We start from the raw sequence: 20,106 nt of genomic DNA, 5'->3' as shown, positions 1-20,106 counted from the left end.
AATACATATTTCCTGTGATTATTCATATTTTGCTTACATAAAATTATTATTTCTCAGAATTTTTGAGTGTGAATTAAAATCCTTAGTATGAAGGTTGAAAATTTTCTAGAAAAAAAAATTTTTCCCTTTTTTTTTTTTATTTTTATTTTGCACCACATGTGCAAAGCTTATAGTTGTCAGTCTCGCCTGAATTTCACTGTCCCTGAGGTTCAGACATTGCATGATAGTAGAGAACCAGGTTAGCCATAGCACTATTGGGATGGACCTTGCATGATCTTCAGTCATTGCACACTGGTGGTGGACCATGTCAAGCCTGTCCTGGTTCTTACCAAGGGCAAGTCTGGCTTGCACAGACTTGTTACTTAACTGTCAGAAATGATCTGCCCACATCAGGCAGGCCCCACTCAATTTCTTCAGGAATTAAATGTCTAGTTTTCCCATTGCTGTGGTGCTCTGCAGCTACTGTAATTTTTAAACCTTTAATAAATGACAAAAAAAGGGTTAATTGCCTCGCTTCTTTGAACATAACAATGATCAAATATATAAATGGTCATGGTTTATCATGGTTTGTTACATTTTGACAAAATAAAAAATTAACAACAGCAATTATGTAATTATTCACCAATATAAAAGAGCAATTTGCTTAGTCCTCTGTTACATCTTGATAGAAACCAAACTGTTTATAGATTTATATCAAGGGAGAATACTTAAAAACATCAGCAATTTTCTCAGCTTTAATTTGAGCCATATTTATAGAAATGAGGACAAATAAAGGCGCTGCAATAATTTTTGTGACAGATTCCTGCTCATCCTGCATTGGAACAGTCTGGTTTTATGGACAGACTCACCGCGTAGTAATGGTACCTGCAGGAGCTAAGTTTGTTCCTTTATTTTTTGAAAGAACTCTGATTTACCTTATGAAAAATTGTAAAATATAATTTTATTTTGCTGTCTTTGTTTATAGTGTATTGCCTCAAAATACTTAAACTAAAAACAGTTCCATTTCCATCTTTTTTTCTCAGAAATAATTCAAATGTTGCTTTGGTCAGTGGTTGTTTTAAATTATAGAATGAGCTACAGAGCATCTCCAGTGACACCAGATGGCAGTGGAGTTAATGTATATTTAGTGTGTTTTTCTCTTTTTACAGTGAACAAGAAGAAGAGACCAGTGAACAGAAACAAACTTGCGATTCCTGGCTAGACTCTATTATTCATCCACAACAGTTCTGTTCCTGAAACACCAGGATAATGGCCAATAAGAAAATAGTAGTGGTGACAGGTGAGATTCTCTGATTGGTTTAGTGGTGAAAGTTAAATGTGTTTCGATGTGTGTGTTTGATTTCTCAACAGTTCTGTGGAATTAACATGCATAAGAGAGCTGTGGTTAAAAAAGGATTTAGCTGTTGCCAGGGCAACATAATGCAAGATGGCACAGCTTTCAAGCATCTGCACATTAGAGTGATTTTGCTGCAGATTTCTGGATTAAATATGAAACTGAGAAAATAATGAGTCATCATGCGCCTTTGCTACAATTAATGTTTAACTTGATGTAAACTTTAGACCCTGCTTAAAGGCTGACAAACATCCGCATGCATACCTCATGCATGTTTCTGATGCTGCAGGGCCTGACAGTTTTCTGTTTCCTGCAGGGTTTGAGCCCTTTGGTGAGCATGCTGTGAACTCGAGCTGGGTGGCAGTACAGGTAATCATCGGGTTGTGTGTCTAATTTAATAACTTTGCAACAGTCTTCTGTCATCCATCATTGTACATCCAGTCTACTTGACGTTTTTTTAATGAGCAGACATTCCTGCTTTTTATGAGAAAAATGCTTTAACACACATCTGTTGTGAATGCTGAGCAAGATCTGTTCTAGTGACAACATAATTCTGTGTTCAGTTAGACACTCCACAGGTGACAGTGGTCCTGGCAGTTATTAGCTCGGTCATTTGGCAATTCTATTTGATTTTCATCTGCCTTCGGTGATCCGTCTGGCATTTCTCCCATTGATCTCAATGTCTTTGGTTGAATTTCAACCAGGCGAGTCAGAGAACAGAAGGAAAAGTTGGGAACAATGAAGTTCGTTTTCTGTTTTAGAATTATAGTCTGCCTATACAGGGTTGTAGTTTGGCAAAGTCAAAGAAGTGAATAAAGCTGTTCAGTTCATGTTGGCCACACTTCCAAGTATTAAACAGTTAATGTCCGAGCAAGAGGAATGTTTAAGATATCATAATGCTGGAAAATATGTGGTGGCCCTAGTCCACACGATGTTGTTTACAGCACACGCAGTTTTGGCAAGCTCAAGCTGGTTTATTAAATATGTAATAAATGGCCAAATGTTATACATTGAGTAGAATCTGATGTAGTAATTTAAAACCTCAACACAGTTCATGCCACCAGCAAGCAATCATTTTTCAGTAGTCAAATTTCAGACCCTCTCGACGAAGCAAAGTATTGAGGGGCTGGCTTTTAACATGCCAGGCAGTTGTTGGACACTCTTGGATATCCCGAAGCCTCCTGCACTGCAAAATAGCTTCATATCTTCAGGGCACAAAAAACCATGTAAGTCTTTTATTTATGGATCTTATTTCAGCTTTTCACCCTCTACTGCAATTGTACCAGCACTATGGCTCCAACCTGGAGTGATTAGAGCAGGGATGTCCATGTCCAGTCCTTGAGTAATTTTGGCCTTGGTTGGTAAAGTGTTAATGTGAGTCAACTCCACATCTTAGAGAACAAACTACTACACCTTTTAATTGTGATGTCGGCTTGGTGAAATGAATCTAAGACTTTTTAACATGTAGCCATTAAAGGTGAGTGGTGTTACAGCTGTGATCCACAGGGGTGTGTCCTTGTCCCATTTTTGTGTCTTTAAAAACAATAACTTCTTCAAGTTCTTATGTTGTCTATATATTGCTTTATGTGTAGAGGTTTTCTTGTAACTCCACACTGTCTACTAGGACACAAGTGATTTTTTTCTCTCTCATCTTTGTCAGGAGTTCAGTTTTCTGTGTTTATTTTTATTTTTTCTGTGTTTATTTATTTATTTTTTTCTGTGTTTATTTTTGATCCTGTTCCATGCGAGTCTCTGTGTTGTCCTGTCTGCTCCCTAATTGTTTCCCAGGTGTGTCTAGTTCCCTGGTTATCCTCTGTGTATTTAAGCCCACCTGTTGTCTTTGTCAGATCCTCGTCGTATGTTGTCAAGTCTTGTCTAGAGTTAGTAGTCTGTCAGCACAGTTGAACTGTGAAGTCCTGTGTTGGCGTCAGCTCTCGGAGCAGTCTTCTCCTGATTAGTCGCTACCAGTGTTAGCTTTATCTCTGCTCACTGTGCTGCCTGTTTTCTTGGACTGTTGAGTTGCTTCTGTCATTAAATTCATCGTTCATCTTTCAACCTGGGTCCTTAGCGTTCATTCTCACCACCACACATGATGTAGACTGTCATGCTACATCATGACAGTCTTATCTAATGTTGTCATTTTCATCTGTTAAAGGGCGGCGTCCTCCAGGGCTGCAACCTCAGGAACCTGTCTACCCATATCATGTCCAAAGCGTTTGTGTGTTTGTTCTTTGGATGGGTTGTAATGAAATGTGAATTTCCCTGTGGGATTAATAAAGTATATTAATTCTTTCACTCATTGATTCAAATTTGCAGATGACACTGTCATAGTTAGACTGCTGCGGGATGGGAGATCCATCATGGAACTGTTTTTGACTGCTTTGTGAATTCAAATTCAGTTCTAATAGAAAATACTTTGTTGATCCCAAAGGGAAATTAAATGGTGCTGTAACTCATTTTAATTCCAGACCCTTCAGAGAGTTATTGCAGATGGTGATGGCTGTGGGCAGGAAGGAGGTCCTATAGTGGTCTGGATTAAAGCGAATTTGAAGAATCCTCCGATTTAAGATGTTATGACAGTCTCATGAATAGGATGCTCTGAATTGTTAATAATTTACTTGATTTGTTAGAGTATTAGCTTTTCCTGTGTGCCCATGTGGTACGGGGAACAGATATGTTTCCAGGGAGCAGTAAAACTGTGTGTTTGTGTGTTCATAGGAACTGGTGCGATTAGGATTGGGGGAGATGGTAGATCTTCATGTGTATGAGCTGCCTGTTGATTATCAGGCTGTTCAAGACATTTTACTGTCTCTGTGGAAAGAACATCAGCCCCAGGTATTGAGCAAAATATGTTTTGCCAGAAGTTTACATATACTCATGATCAGCATGAATTGTCGCATTTATTTTGGAATTTTAACAGATCATTTGAATTATTTTTTTCCCCACAGGGTTAACTCCTTGTAGTCCATAATTTTTTCCTGGTTTTTATTTCAAGACCTAGGTGCACACACTTGCATATGCAGCAGTCAAATTTATAAATGTGATTTTCATACATGTACATATTTGAAACAAAAGTCCTTAGAAGATAAAATAGAAACCTGCAACTTTTTTTAGCCATCTGACTAGCTGGACATTTGACTACTCTGCATCAGAATGTGCTCTTCATTTTGGCATGTACTGGGCTTTTCACCATAGTCCAGAAAATGTCTATAGGTTGTAGATTAGCACCATTCATATCAGTCTGATTTCTCCATTCCTGTTTTTGTGTGTCTATGGCATAACTGCCTGAGGTTTGTCCACATTTGAACCACAATCTCAGGCAACAAGAACACCACTGTCCCCATCCTCAAGGAAGAGAGTTTTAAATCAAGAAGGGCTCAACAAGAAAAATGTACCTGCTCTAAAATTATACTGTCAAACTCCACTGAAATTAGAGGTTACTCACATGAACAAGTCTAATCCTTCTGGGATTACTTTTTTAATCCCAGAGGGAAATTAAAAATTGTATAAGCCTGTGCATATACTTTTGACAGTGTTGATTTGTTAAAAACTACAATAAATTCATGCCTGCTCATTGTCAAAAGCCACAACTGAATCTGACACCATTCAGATTATTAGTGTACATAAACTTCTGACCAGAACTATACATATCTTTATGTTTAATAAACAGTCAGTTAATTTTAAACCTTGGTGTCCTGTGAGCAGCTAGCTGTCCATGTGGGTGTTTCTGGGATTGCAACCTCAGTCACTTTGGAGCAGTGTGGCCACAACAAGGGCTATACACGTCTGGACAACCGCAGCTTCTGCCCTGCCTCCCACTGCTGCATGGAGAATGGACCAGACTACATAAAATCAGTCATAGACATGAACACGGTGTGCAAAAGGGTCAACGGGTCAAACATCGGGATAACTGTGTCTGTATCTAAGGATGCTGGAAGGCAAGTGATTCATGTTACACATGCATGAAAGCCCCAGAACTAGAAGCCAACCTTGACTTTATATGATCTAACTGCCATGTTTTGGACTTGATAGGTATCTTTGTGATTACACCTACTACACCTCACTGCATCAAGGCCAGGGCTACTCTGCATTTGTCCATGTGCCTGCATTAGGAGGACCCTACAGCAGTGAGGAGCTAGGCAGAGGCCTTCAGGCTGTTGTAAAGGAAATGCTGAACTTACTTGAGGTTGATTACAATGAATGGGGGGAAAAAGACAACAAACATTGCCATCATAAGCAATGACACTAAACAGGACCCTTACTAAACCACTTACATTTTGTAGAAATTAATGAAGAGTTGATTTTGTTGTATGATTTTAAAAAAGTCAAAACAAGTGGAGACCACCATAGTGATTTGTATATATCACTAGTTTAAAGTGATCCAAACATGAATTTTTCACTTTAATTTCTTTAAGTGCATAGCACAGTCTATCAATGAAAGTAGTGTAAAGGCCCAATAATCTCAGGGAAACTGCAATGGAATCAGCACTGTGCACTTGACCTAATAAATGTGCTTATTGTCACTTTGCAAAGCATTACTGTGAAGAAATAAAGTACTTGTTGATATATGTTTTTCGTGGTTAGATCTTGTGCTTGTTGGTTATTTAATAACTTATGGAGCATTATTAGCTTCCAACATAAAGATCCTGCATGTACAACAACAGTTTCCCTGCTGGCCAGGTCAGTAGACATGGGATGGATCGATATGAAAATCTGGGCCAGTATCGCTGTCTGATATTAGTACTGTCATTTTAGCAAATAGTATGTATGACTATCATATGTACAATATTTTTTTATATCTTCAACACTGTGTAGCTCAGATAAATCTGGATCTGCCTCAGTTCACCAACCAGTCCACATATGAAGCATAATCAAGCTATGTTAAAACAATTTTCCTGTAAGACCACAATAGGAGGACCCGAAATCAGCCACGAGACAGGAGTGAGTAGAAAACTTAGGATCTTTATTAGCATAAGCTAAGAGCGGCACACTGGTTAGACAGCTGTACAGGCTAGGAGATTGGGCATGGGTGCCGGGGGAGAAGCGCTGATGCAGGGCAGCGTACTCACAACGTAGAATCAGAGTAAGATCCAAGTTCTTGGTCAGCCGGGCCGAGGTCATACACAAAGGGGTAGAGAGCAGAGTCCGAGGGAGTAGGCGTGAGCGGCGTAGAAGAACAGGCTAGGTCAAGATCCGGGTAGGCAAACAGCAGTCCGACAAGGGCAAGGCAAAAGGGGGAAATCCAGAGAACAAGAGCAAGGCAGTAACACAGAGGGCGTGAATAGAGAGCTAGAAACTACTTGCTGAGAGCGTTCGATAATCTGGCAGTGGGTAGGTTACTGAGGGAGGCTTAAGAAGGGACGCAATAAGGGAGCGACACAGCTGCAGGGAATCAGGGAGATGAGGGACATGAGATGGATGGTCTCAAAACAAAAACACCGGGCACATGACACCATTACATTTCATGGTAAAAAAAAGATCAATCTGAAGGATGATTATTTTTTCCTTTCCATCAAATATCTGCTAAAAACGGAAGAAGCAAGGAGACTGTATAATTCAGTTTTATTATTTATTTAGGACATACACTAAAATGAACATCTCATTTATGAGGAAAAATCAGCCACTAACATTACTTAAATTGATGTCAATCTACTAATGATTTAATTTAGTAAAGAAAAAATACATATATAGCCTGTATTCTTACTACCTCCCCTGGGAATTCAGCCAAGTGATCTTCATCTGTGTTTACATCCACTGAGGGCAGAGCCAGCTGCTGTCTGTCAAAATATACAAAGTGTTACAGCACAACTTCAGTTGCAACATCCTGAAGCCCTCATAATAATATCTGGAGATTTTAATCATGTCACCCTGGATTCCACTCTGACTGCTTTTCACCAGATTGTCAATTGTCCCACCATGAACAACTGGATAATTGATTTACTGTACACCAATGTAAAAGATGGATATAAGGCTGTTGCCCTTCCCCCATTGGGCAAGTCAGACCACAACCTGGTGTACATACAGCAGGTTGTAAAGGAGTAAAGGCTCCCTCAACTAGAAGTAGATGGCCTTCAGGACTACAGATAAGGAGAAGATAAAGGTAGCACAAAGGGAGATGAAACATTGTCTGAGGGAGGCAAAAGAGTACTACAGGAGGAAGATTATGTCTGGGATGGCTTCAGAACCATTACAGGGCACAAAGTTTGGACTAGTACAGAGAGAGGAAGTAAAGAGAGAGCTAATTAACTGATTAACCTTTTTAATAGATTTAGCCATTATGCTTCACTCGTGTTAATTTTGTTTCAGAAGAACAATTAAAATCTTTTGACAAATTTTTATTCTCTCTTCTGCCCGGATTCCTTGATGTCGTCATTGAATCAGATGAGCTGCAAAGACAAAGACCAACGCTTTCCAAGTACAATCATAACATTAATTAGACTAACAAACTAATGAAGCAAACATAACTCATAATAAAATCACAAACCAGAATCCAATCCAATATTTACCTCATTCCACAGACATCAACACACCAAGACAAACTTAAGGGGAAGCATTTCACCGGCGCACCGTTCCCCAGAGACAGCATCACGGGTAACCCCGGAGCGATCTGAAGTTAAATTTCCGGTTCCTATGCTTTTATAGGAAGGGTATGTTTCCCTTTTCTGCTGTATTCAAATTAGGGGACTGTCCTTAGGTAAGTTCGTTTAAATCTAGTTGGAAATGTTCCAGTAAAAGCCTGTTTTGTTTTTTTTAAGATCAAGGAAGCGTTATTTTCTTTTGAGTGGGGTGATGTTTTTTATGACCCTGTCCCGAGAGGAAGCTCTACTATTCTGACAAGATCAGATTGTTTTTACAACTCCAGCTGTTAAAAACCCTATCAGCTCAGTCAAGGGTTAAACACACAAAGACTCCTATGTGGAGAGAGTTTTCGACCCCCTCGTGATGCCTGATCAGGTCACGAAAAAACTAGCTGTGTTTTAAATTATAGAGAACTACAAGCTAAATTAATTTAATTCAACTTAGTGTATTTTGTTTCAACAGAAATATCCTACATAAGAGATTATGTACTGATTGAACCATGGATATAATTTGGAACCAAATTTTCTTATTTAAAACACTATTAGTTTTATCTAATATTTTGAACATATAATCAATTCTAAAAACTAGCATATTTTAAATGTATTTTCTTAACACCCACCACCATCACTGCATCTACTCTCCCCCAGTACATCCTCCTCCTTACCAGCAGGTGCAGTCATTCCACCATCATGGCACCCTCGCCTCACCTCTATCCTATACCAGCCCTTTGACCCAACCTCCTCCTCCAAGGCAGCCTAGTAACCCATCTCCTTCCTTTTCCCCCCCACACAGCCACCTCCACACTTTACAGCTGATCAAGTGAGTGAGGGCCAAACTGAGAAAGCTTTGACCCCGAAAAGCTGCAGGACCCGACAGAATATCCCCTCGGATTCTCAAGATCTGTGCTATCGAGCTCAGGGACCCATTACAACCAATCTTCAACCTTAGTCTGCAACTTGGGAGCGTGCCCACACCCTGGAAGACATCCTGCATCATCCCTGTCCCTAAGAAGAGCAGGCCCAGTGAGCTGAATGACTTCAAACTAGTGGCACTGACATCACATCTGATGAAGACTCTGGAGAGGCTCTTCCTCGACCACTTCAGAATGCAGGTAAAGGATGCAGAAGACCCCCTGCAGTTTGCCTACAGGGCAAAGGTTGGAGTGGAGGATCCCATCATCCACCTCCTACATCGAGCCCACACACACCTGGACAAAGGAAGTGGCAACGTCAGGATCGTCTTCCTGGATTTTTCAAGCGTCTTTAACACAATCCAGCCCCCTGCACTTCTGGAAAAACGTACCAGAATGAAAGTGGACTGCTGCCTGGTAACCTGGATTTGCAACTACCTTACCGACAGACCACAATTCGTCAGGATGAATAACATCACGTCTGACACTGTGGTCAGTAACATTGGAGCCCTGCAGGGGACGGTGCTGTCACCCAACCTCTTCACCCTGTACACCTCAGACTTCTGCTATGACTCTGAAACATGTCATATTCAAAAGTATGCTGATGACACTGCCATCATGGGGTGCATCAAGGACAGCGAAGAGGAGTAGATGAGTCTGGTGAGGGACTTTGTTGTCTGGTGTCATAGAAATGGGATACATCTAAATACTTCCAAGACAAAGGAACTGGTCATTGACTTCAGGAGGGAAAGAGGCAGTCCAAGACTAGTTCTGATAGGAAGGGAGGAGGTGGAGGTCGTGCAGACCTATAAATATTTTGGCCTGTGGCTGGACAACAAGCTGGACTGGACAAGCAACACCAAGCAGCTTTATAGGAAGGCTCAGGCCAGGATGTACTAACCTGAGCAAGCTGAGAACCTTTAACATTTGTGGAAAGCTGACTGTGGCCCCAACAACTTATAATAAATGAAATTAAACTACTCCACTTAAATTACCAGCACTTCACCTGCTGGGGTCTGAATACACAGTATTACAAATTCCTCCTGGTCCACATCTGTAGAGAAATCTGCTCTGGTTCATCAGTCAGTTGGATCCGTCTGATCCAAACTGATCAATTGAACTCTATGAGCTTTTTACCCTGTGCGGTGTCCAGAAGTGCGCTTTTATCAGGATTTTATTTATTTATTTATTTATTTGTGGTTTCGGTTCCCCGGAATGGACAGATGTTCCATCTGCCACACTCCTCCTGAGCGCAGGAGGGTAATATCTTCAGCTCCATTTGTTAAAACAGCTGGGTGAGTTAAGTTTAATTCTTCGCAGCGGCTGAGCCGGGTCCGCATTAGTTGTGCAGCGCAGTGCGCATGTTACAGTTTAATGAACTTCTGCACCTTTGTTTATTTCCTCAAGATAAACTGCCGGTGCAAAAGGGGGACAAAGTAAGAAAAGCATCCCATACTTTTGCAGTAAAAAAGAGAGAAGTTCAGTTAAGCTAAAGTAGAGTGAGTTCAGAATGCATGCATGTTTTTTTTCTTTTAAAGAACTTTCTTTAGTAACTATTTGTCTATGAAAAAATAAAACTTCAGACTTAAAGGTCATCAAGCTAAAATAAAGTGCAACTCAAATTGTCACTTGTTTCTGGTTTATGCAGCTACAAAAAAATGTTCCAAAAAAACAAACAAAACTGTTCTATGTTCTTTTATTCCATAACTGCAGGCAGACAATATGGTACAGATTCACAGGATTTCTGCTTCTCCTCCTCTGGTTCCTGCATCATGGCTAACTGATTGACTAACCTGCTCACCCACTGACTGAGTGGCAGCCTGACGTTGACTGGGTGACCGACGATGTCACTTGTAAAACAAACAAACAAACAAACAAACAAACCATATGACCACTTAAGTGCCTACACAGCTACCAAAAGTCTAAGTATTTCTATGTGAAGCACCACATCCCAAACTGAAATTAACTAATTAAACAAATTACTGACCAACAAATTATAAACAACTAAACTTAAACAAAAAATTCTAATTATGAATCAACCAGAAAATAAACAAATTAGTAAAATATTATATTCTAAATTTTAAGATTTAACAACAGACTAATCCTAATTTCAAAACCCAGTTGGTTTTATTATCAGTGTACTGTTCTCAGTTAAACAAACTGAATATTGTATTTTAAAGAACATTGTTGCATGACAAACTTCATGTTTTTGAGACTGCACGTTTTTAACAGTCCGTATTCACAAGATGGCACAGACGTTCTTGTCTCCTTTCCTCTGCAGGCCCAGTGCACTGAAGGTCCTTTAGGAGCCGAGTGTTAGTGATGAACCACAGGAAACGGAACACTATCCACTTGTCCACAGCGAGACTCCATCTCCTTAGCCACCTTCTGCATCATTATCCTGTCTCTGTGGTTGGGACGACTCCGGGGTACCGACGCTTTATGGAATATTCTCGAAGCGGTAGGAACACCATCGAGAAGAAGCAGGAAACATGAGCGTGGAGGCGTACGGGCCGAACTCGCAGACCCTGACGTTCCTGGACACCGAGGAGTCGGAGCTGCTGGGAGCGGACACCCAGGGCTCCGAGTACGACTTCATTGATTTTACCTTGCCAAGCCAAACGCAGACGCAGGGCCAGACCCACAGCCAGTTAGATAATCAGGTTCGTGAAATTGTTCAATTTTTTTCGCCATTTGTTTAGAAAATGCGCCTCCTGCTGTGTTAACACAATACAAGTTAGCTGATGGTAGCTAACAGCCTGGAAGATGCCTGATGTGTTGCTTTAATGCCGTTGGTTGCCTAGGAGGTTAGCTGCTCTGCTTTTACAGTTAGCATGTTAGAGTTCGAGCTTTATTTACTTAAGAGCAACAGTGCTAATTATTACCTGTGCAACCAGTCACTGCTAATTTTCAATGGGTCAGTAATAAAAGCAGACGAACGCAGTCTGTTTACTGAACACCGAAGCAAGCTGTGGCTCAAGGCTGTCAACAGTTATTTAATCGTACAGTACACAGAGCGGTGTTCCTGTACTATAATATAACTGATGAGAGCTGATCGATCGCATCAAATTAACTGTGTTCAGGCTTTTTAAAACAGAGGTTTCCAGTGAGTGAATTTAGTGTTGTATATGTTTTTTTTATGATCCAGTCATTGATGTTATTCTCCTCAGGTCAACGGTTCGGATGTTGTGCTGCAGAATGGAGATGACCCTGTGGTGAAAGCTAGCCAGCTCCTTGCAGAATTAAACTTTGAGGAAGATGAGGAGGATGCTTACTATAGCAAGGACCTCCCATTGCATGCCTGCTGGTAAAAGACCTGACTGTTGCATGTGCCTCCTCCAGTTTTTTCACCCTCAGGTCCAGACTGAGTTTCTAGGCAGAACTTATCCAATGAGCTCACTTACCAACAAATCACAGACCGATAATAACCATGAACTGCTAGGGTCAAATGGGATTATGAAACAAGTGATGTTTTTATGTAATCAAAGCAAAGATAGGAGGAGGTAGCAGCAGTAACACCATCAGAAGATTTTAAGCCTTGAACATCTGTAGATGGGTCTTTGTAAAAACAAGTGTCTCTGAAAAAACCTGAGTACTTATTTCAAAATATTAATATAAAATCCATGACATTCAGTGAGTAAATGTAGTGACAATCTTTGACAGCCTGCTCATACATTTCTGTCTTTTGTTTTCCAAGGTTTCATATGTCACCTCAGTGTAGTTGTTCTGTTTTTTATTCCTTGCATTTCTGTAGTTACTGTGGAATTCACGATCCAGCCTGTGTGGTCTACTGCAACACCAGCAAGAAATGGTTCTGTAATGGCCGTGGGAATACATCTGGCAGGTATCAGTCACATGCACAACGAAGAGAGTATTTGTTCATTAAATTGAGCTTTTTGTTTTTTTTTTCGTTCCTAAAATGTATTTAAAAACTTGATGTTATTCTAAATTTGATTGAAATGAATACTGGTACAGTTCCTTGCAAAGGTTTTCACATAACTTTAACTTGCTACAGCTACAACCTTTATTGCATTTTTGGTGACAGACCAAAGCAAAGTAACTCATGATAATAAAGAAGTATTAATCAAATTGACATTTTTAGCCTGGAGGTTAAACGATATGTGTGGAGAATGGAACATTGCACATCACCCTGAAAACATTTCACACACGCTTACGAATCATCAGTATGACCAATAAGATCATCAACACAGAGCAAAGGATTCTGGGAGAGGTAAACAAAACAAAAAGTCCAACAAAAAAAACAAAAAAAACATTTAATTTCCCTTTGTAAAGTATTTTTTTTTCAATTTGTAATTATTTTGGGGAGTTTGTTAAGCTCTCCTCTGGAAGATGACACAAGGAATCATTTTTCCCCAAACACAGTAATGTTTCACAAAGTGTTTTACAGTTTTTACCCACCACGCAGAGTCCAAAGCAAATTTCAACATCTATAAACAACAAAAATAGTAGTAATTATGATAAACATTATTATTATTCTGGTGGTGGTGGTTGTGGTGGCAGCATAATGCTGGGGGGATATGTTTCTTGAGGCAGGACTGGGAACCTGGTCAGAGCTGATAGAAGACGGACGGAGCTAAATCAGGACAATCCTGGAAGTAAACCTGTTAGAAGCTGAAGAAGTCTGGAGACTGGGGTGGATCTTCACCTGTACACATTCAGCCACAGCTAGGAAGGAGTGGCTTAGATCAGTGCATATTTAAGTGTTGAAATGGCCTACTTAAAGAGACCCACAGTAAGTTTAAGGGGAACATTAATTTTCACACACATTCCACATGAAATTTAACTAAACTTGAACTGTTTTGCAAAGAAGAATTGTCAAAAAAAATCTTGATTTCTTGATATGCAAAGCTGGTAGAAACATATTCCAAAAGTCTAGCAGTCGTGATGACGGTGAACGGTAGTTACAGGGAATTAACTCATGGGGGCTGAATACAAATGCAGACAATTCTTAAGATTTTTATTTGTTAATATATTTGAAAATTTTACTTTGTTTTCACTTTAGTATGCACTACTTTAGTATTGGTCTATTAATATCCTGAATAATACCTCTTTGTTTTTAGTTGCAACATGACAAATTGTGTAAAAGCTTAAGAAACAAGGCACTGGAGAGTCATTCTTATAAGTACTGCACCAATAACACAATCATTTTGTATAGAATGTTATATCAGGAAAACAAAATATGCACCCTGCATTACGTTTTGGTTCTTTACATCTTGTCACTGTATCTTGCTGCTTTTCCTGCCAATGTGTTCAGAGCTGCACACAACTAAACAATGACTTGCAGTCTAGAGGCATGTTGAGCGTGCTATAAGCACAGGAGTGATGTCACTTCCTGTACTCTTTGCGATAATTTTAATTGGCTTACCTTTGCAGCCACATCGTGAACCACCTGGTGAGGGCCAAGTCCAAGGAGGTGACCCTGCACAAAGATGGGCCTCTGGGAGAGACGGTGTTGGAGTGCTACAACTGTGGCTGCCGCAACGTCTTCTTGCTGGGCTTCATCCCAGCCAAGGCCGACTCAGTGGTGGTGTTGCTGTGCAGGTACCCCGCTCACACATGTTCCTGATCATAGGCTTGCTTTAAAAGAATACTGATTTCTGTCCAAATGAATCCCAGACAGCCGTGTGCCAGTCAGAGTAGCCTGAAGGACATTAACTGGGACAGCTCCCAGTGGCAGCCACTCATCCAGGACCGCTGCTTCCTGTCTTGGCTGGTTAAAATCCCCTCAGAACAGGAGCAGCTCCGGGCCCGGCAGATCACCGCCCAGCAGATCAATAAGCTGGAGGAGCTGTGGAAGGTAATATTAGCCTTTCTGTCACACACTCATTTATTTACAGTAACTCTTCTTTGCATGGAATCTGATTTGTCTAGACAGCTGTATGAACTGTGTTGCATTTGAACTCCATGCATGGTCAGGTTATTATGTGCATGTCATCAACTGTGGTAAAGGTGCAGAGAGAGAGATGCCGTAGGCCCAGGTTGAGAGATGGAAAGGTTGATTTTAATGAAAAACAGTCCACAAAAAAGTTCCAAAACACCAGGCAGCACAGTCGAACGGAAGGCTTAGGCTCATTAACTGGTAGCAACTGAGAACACGAAGGAACCTCGGAAGACGCAGACTACACGTGACACGGTAGACAGAACGGTACGACAAGGACACAACAAAGAACATGGGACACAGGTGACATTAAATACACTGTTGCACAGATCTGCTCATGAGTTCAGATGTGGGTGCATGAATAGACACATTTGTGTGTGCACACACAAAACACATACATTAGTGTGCCACTCTGCAGCACTTCTCAGCAGGTGAAAGAAATCTGGCCCAATCAGCAGCACCCTCAACTCAGGTAATATAAGGAATCCACCCAACCACTTTGCTGGTTTTGCAACAGAGCTGAGGAAGGCAAACACAGCCTCCAAAGCAGCATTTCATGAGAAAAGGACTTAGATTAAACAAGGACTACTGTTAAGCAATTAACTGGACTCAATTGAAATGCAGTTTGACTTTGGTTTTGCATTTGAGAAAAGAAATGCAGAATTTATTGGAGTAACAGTTTGCACTGCTAGTTTTTACAGTTTGGTTCTATTAAATGTATGTTAAGATATTTAATGTAAAAATTTATGTCCTAAGATTGAAAAAGAATGTAATTCTAAAATGTTTGGATTTGTTTGATTCAACAAAACATGGAATTTAATAATTTAATACTTGAATTTATGGTTAAAATTGTGAAAGAAATGTATGTCTAAGGTTAAAAATGGAATTGGTGAGTAAGATAAATTATTAACTTTGAACCAAATGTCTAAAATGGGTTAAAATATTTTGTATGCGTTTTGTAGGTTTTTCACCTGTTCATTGATTCTCACTCATTGGTGAAAATAAAAAAAGATTGAGTAAAATCCTGAAGTCTCTTCAAGTCCTCCTTTTCAAGTGTGGGAAGCCATGAAATTATAGAACACTTTGACATACACGGAGGGTAATCGGGGGACGAGACACAGCTGGGAACAATCAGGGGCAGTCAGGACAACACAGAGACTCCACAGAAAACTAAAAAATACACCAGAAAAAACCCCAATCCCGACAGTGCACGTATACTGTATCTGCTGAGGCCATTTTTTTTCTTTCTCATTTTTCCTTTTTTTCTTATTTTCCCATTTACCTTTTTCTGTCCATGCGTATGTTTTTTTTTTGTTTCCTTTTTCTCTTAGTCCCTTAAAAGGGTCTTTTATCAGAGGCTTCTGATAAAAACCTCCAATACTGTTGTTTTCAGTTGCCTGCCATTAGTCATAGGGTGACACAAACATAAGCTGTTCCTAATACGCTTTGCTTTGTCCAGAGGGTCTGGGCTCTCAGCTGTTGATAAATTATCACTTCCTGGAGGCGTGGACTGTGTTGAGGTTTTAAATTTTACCCAATTGCTAATGTTTGCGTGTGACGTATGTAATGCTCCATTTCAATGCTATGAAGCTTACCGGAAATTGCCAGCTCTGTAAGCAACCATTCTCCACTGCAAAGAGAGAAGAGCCGATATGTTGATCTTAATTCAATATTTGGAAGTGTTGCCAACATGGCTTCCTTCACTTCCTCTGCTACCATTGCTAAAACTACAGGCAGACTACAATTCTAAAACAGTGCAGATGTCATCGTGGATCTGTCAGTCAGTCCTCTCTCAATGTAGAGCAAAAGGGGACATTATTATTATTCTGGTGGTGGTGGTTGTGGTGGCTTTTCAGAGCTTTGTGGAGGTAAATAAAATCAGTGGATAAGATCAGTATTGGCCAATCACCAATTTCCCAAAGTTTAGGAAATCCAGTTTATCGGATTTATCTGTGCCTTAGTTCCTAAGGCTTCTTTACTCTCGATGTGCTCAGCAGGAAGCTATCTAGAGTTAATACAACCATGGAACTGGTTTATGTGGCTTTTTATTTGACCCTTGTCATGTTAGACTTAGTCTTTGTTTTTCTGACAGGAAAATCCCACTGCTACTCTGGAGGACCTGGAGAAGCCTGGAGTGGACGAGGAGCCACAGCACGTCCTCCTGCGTTACGAGGATGCCTATCAGTACCAGAATATCTTTGGACCTCTTGTAAAGCTGGAGGCTGACTATGATAAGAAACTGAAAGAGTCACAGGTTAACTGGCAATTATTCATAAAGTGTTTGGTGTATGCTTGTCATACAAGCAGAAAAATTTGATTATTGTGATCTATGTATTTTTATTATTCTCAAACAAAAAAAATCTTAATAGTTTTGGGTGAAAACCCACAGGGGTTAGGGTTGAATGATATCTAGCTTTTCTACATGCTTATTATTTTACTCAATAGTTATTGTTAGCTCAGTTGAAGCATGTCCTATTATTTCCCCTCTTCAGACTCAAGAAAATATAACGATTAGATGGGACCTGGGCCTGAATAAAAAAAGGATTGCTTATTTCACCCTTCCCAAGACTGACTCTGGTAACTATCTTAAGTTTTTACCATCTTCACACACACTTGTTGGGGAAGCACTGATAAATCCATTCCAATTTGCTCAATTTTGGGAGATTGCTTGATGTGAAGCGGATCTTATCCACCGATCTCTCTCTCCACAAAGGACTGAAAATCACCCACTGTTCTCTTTTGCTCAGCAGTGAGAAACTGACTGACAGATCGGCCCACCAGGTCACATCTGAACCTCTGTGGTTAACAATAGTCACCCCCCACTGTTGCTAACTTAGCAACTCTGTCGCTATATTTTGCCGAATTTTCAGGGGAAAAAATCGGTATTGGCCAAAATCAGAATCAGCAGGTCAGGTTTTTTTAAAGATTGGTGATCGGCCAGAAACTACAATCGGTACTACCCTAATATTTGTTCATTTTGCAGCAGGAATTATGCTCTGAACTTTTCTCTTGGCTAATTTCTAACATCTATTTTCTTTTTTTTTTGTTTTGTTTTTTGTTTTGTTTTTTTTGAGATATGCGACTAATGCAGGGTGATGAAATCTGCCTCAGATATAAAGGAGACCTGGCCCCTCCATGGAAAGGCATTGGACATGTCATCAAAGTTCCTGACAGTATCCTTCTGACTGTTAACAGGCACACAATTGTTCACAAGTGTTCTGGTCAGATAATCATAAGGCAGAGTGGGCAGAACAGGGTTAGGGTGAAACAAGGAGGCATAGCACAATCTAGTGGCAGTTCTGGCAAACTACTTAAACTAAGCTAGGCTTAGTTTAAGTCATACTGGTAGTGTATTGTATATTTACACACTGTAACAATATGAACAAACTATATCACGTTATGTTTAGAGCATCCTTCCAACATTTCTAAATAACAAATAGAAATGCTATAAAGTTTAATTAATAAATTATCCATCCAATGAATTAAAATTATGTTTTAGCCAGAAACCACTTTACACGGCTACAATTCTTTAAAAGGTATTCACATCCTCCACAGACTTCAGTATATTTTACTGGGATTTTGTTTTTGTGTACGTTAGTTTAATTCTGGGAGACATGGAGGAGTCCTTAACATTTAACCCAAGACTACGGCGATGAGATTGCCATTGAGCTTCGGAGTAGTGCCGGAGCTCCGGTGGAGATCCCTCATAACTTCCAGGTGGACTTTGTGTGGAAGTCCACCTCCTTTGACAGGTATTCAACCACAGCCGAACAGCCTTGTTTGCACCTGTTATGATGAAGAGAAGTGGTGTAGTAGCTGGCTTTTTGTGCTTTTATTCTGAAGGATGCAGAGCGCCCTGAAAACATTTGCTGTGGATGAGACTTCAGTTTCTGGCTACATCTATCACAAGTTGCTGGGACACGAGGTGGAGGACGTGCTCATTAAGTGCCAGCTGCCTAAGCGCTTCACTGCTCAAGGCCTGCCTGACCTCAACCACTCTCAGGTGACCTTGAGAGATACAATACTAACAGCATAATGATCATTGCTGTTTGCTGCCTGGTACTTTTACTAACTGGGTTTAATGAACATGCTTTGTTGTGACACAGGTCTATGCTGTGAAGACAGTGTTGCAGTGGCCCCTCAGTCTGATCCAGGGTCCCCCTGGCACAGGGAAGACGGTCACCTCAGCCACCATAGTGTACCATCTGGCTAGGCAGGGAACCGGGTAAGGAACTACAACAGTTTAATTATTGGACTTACAGAAAAGCAGAAATCAGAAATCCTCTATTTTCAACTGGGTGTTTTAAACTGGGGTATCCTTCAAGACTCGCATTAATTTGATCCTAAATGAAGAAAAAAAAACATTGGCAAGATACAGTTGGGCTCATAAGTTTTCATACCCTGTCAGAATTCTTGATATTTTTTTGTGGTCATTATCCAAAGAATATAAATAAAGGAAAATCTCTTCACTCATTATTTATGGTGGTTAAATACATTTGCCAAACAACCCTTTTAACCTTTTTGAAATGATAATGACAACAGAAACTTCCCAAATTGACTGATCAAAAGTTTACATACCCCAGTCCTTACTGTGGATGAGGCTTTTTATTTTCTCTGATGTTGAAAAATGACTGATCTATTTGGCAGCAAGCTGCATTTCTGAGGACTAACTGAGACAGTTTTCATGTTGCCCTTGTGTTGTTCTTCCAGACCAGTGCTGGTGTGTGCTCCTAGTAACATTGCTGTTGATCAGCTGACTGAGAAGATTCACCAGACGGGGCTGAAGGTAGTGAGACTTTGTGCCAAAAGCAGGGAAGCTATTGATTCTCCGGTGTCCTTCCTGGCTCTGCACAACCAGACTCGGAACATGGAAAGGTAACACACAAGGGACGGTGTGTGTAGTCACTGTTTTCATGTTAAGTGATTAGAGATCAGGCTTTTCTCTACATATTTTCTCTACCTGTTCTGTTTTTTGTTGTGTTTTTTTTTGCTAATATATTGAAATGTACAAGAGTAAAAATGTGCTTTGAGATTTATTGAGGTAATAGTTTTAAATTAAGTTGAAAATGGAGAAATGACAAAATTCCCACCATTTATGCTTTCCAAGCATTGGTCTGCACATTTTATCAGATTTGTTTGGTAAAGTTCAAAGAGAACATCAAATTGTGAATTCTGTTGGTGGAATACCTTTACCAGGCACAGCCAATGAAAATCTGATGAGCTGATTTTAATCTCTGGCTGGCTGATTAATCAGTGGATGTTTGTAAGCAATCTGGTGTTTGTGTTTTGACCAGCAAAGTTAGGACATATAAATAACCGTTACCTTTTATTTGGGGTAACTTTCAATGTACAAAGTGGCAAATCAACAATTTGCTACAGTTTCAC

General features: G+C 40.2%; 2 protein-coding genes across 5 annotated transcripts in view; both read left to right on the top strand.

Annotated features, from left to right (window-relative positions):
* The first annotated feature begins 1,147 nt into the window (after nt 1-1,147).
* LOC103131442 (pyroglutamyl-peptidase 1-like) lies at nt 1,148-5,916 on the top strand. Of its 2 annotated transcripts, XM_007543091.2 has the most exons (5): nt 1,148-1,279; nt 1,650-1,702; nt 4,052-4,168; nt 5,039-5,271; nt 5,366-5,916. In XM_007543091.2, the coding sequence occupies exons 1-5, from the start codon at nt 1,249-1,251 to the stop codon at nt 5,574-5,576; spliced, it is 645 nt and encodes a 214-aa protein (XP_007543153.1). In that variant the 5' UTR covers nt 1,148-1,248; the 3' UTR covers nt 5,577-5,916. The 2 variants fall into 2 exon arrangements, with proteins under 2 accessions (XP_007543153.1, XP_016522134.1); XM_016666648.1 differs by lacking the exon at nt 1,148-1,279 and having other exon boundaries at nt 1,419-1,702.
* Nucleotides 5,917-11,084: 5,168 nt separating this feature from the next.
* Nucleotides 11,085-20,106, top strand: part of LOC103131441 (regulator of nonsense transcripts 1) — a 20,930-nt gene continuing 11,908 nt past the window's right edge. The window contains exons 1-12 of one of the 3 annotated variants that reach the window (XM_016666651.1): nt 11,085-11,485; nt 11,993-12,129; nt 12,544-12,666; nt 14,217-14,384; nt 14,460-14,640; nt 16,814-16,975; nt 17,214-17,298; nt 17,796-17,894; nt 18,365-18,473; nt 18,565-18,724; nt 18,828-18,946; nt 19,432-19,596. In XM_016666651.1, the coding sequence (XP_016522137.1) occupies nt 11,315-11,485; nt 11,993-12,129; nt 12,544-12,666; nt 14,217-14,384; nt 14,460-14,640; nt 16,814-16,975; nt 17,214-17,298; nt 17,796-17,894; nt 18,365-18,473; nt 18,565-18,724; nt 18,828-18,946; nt 19,432-19,596 (1,679 nt within the window). In that variant the 5' untranslated portion in view covers nt 11,085-11,314. The remainder of the gene's footprint in view (nt 11,486-11,992; nt 12,130-12,543; nt 12,667-14,216; nt 14,385-14,459; nt 14,641-16,813; nt 16,976-17,213; nt 17,299-17,795; nt 17,895-18,364; nt 18,474-18,564; nt 18,725-18,827; nt 18,947-19,431; nt 19,597-20,106) is intronic. The other 2 variants (XM_016666649.1, XM_016666650.1) reach the window with 2 other exon arrangements.

Source organism: Poecilia formosa, unplaced genomic scaffold (assembly GCF_000485575.1).
Source record: "Poecilia formosa unplaced genomic scaffold, Poecilia_formosa-5.1.2 Scaffold762, whole genome shotgun sequence".
Lineage (NCBI taxonomy): Eukaryota > Metazoa > Chordata > Actinopteri > Cyprinodontiformes > Poeciliidae > Poecilia > Poecilia formosa.
Note: the sequence above shows the minus strand (reverse complement) of the source record. Positions and strands in the feature narration are given on the sequence as shown.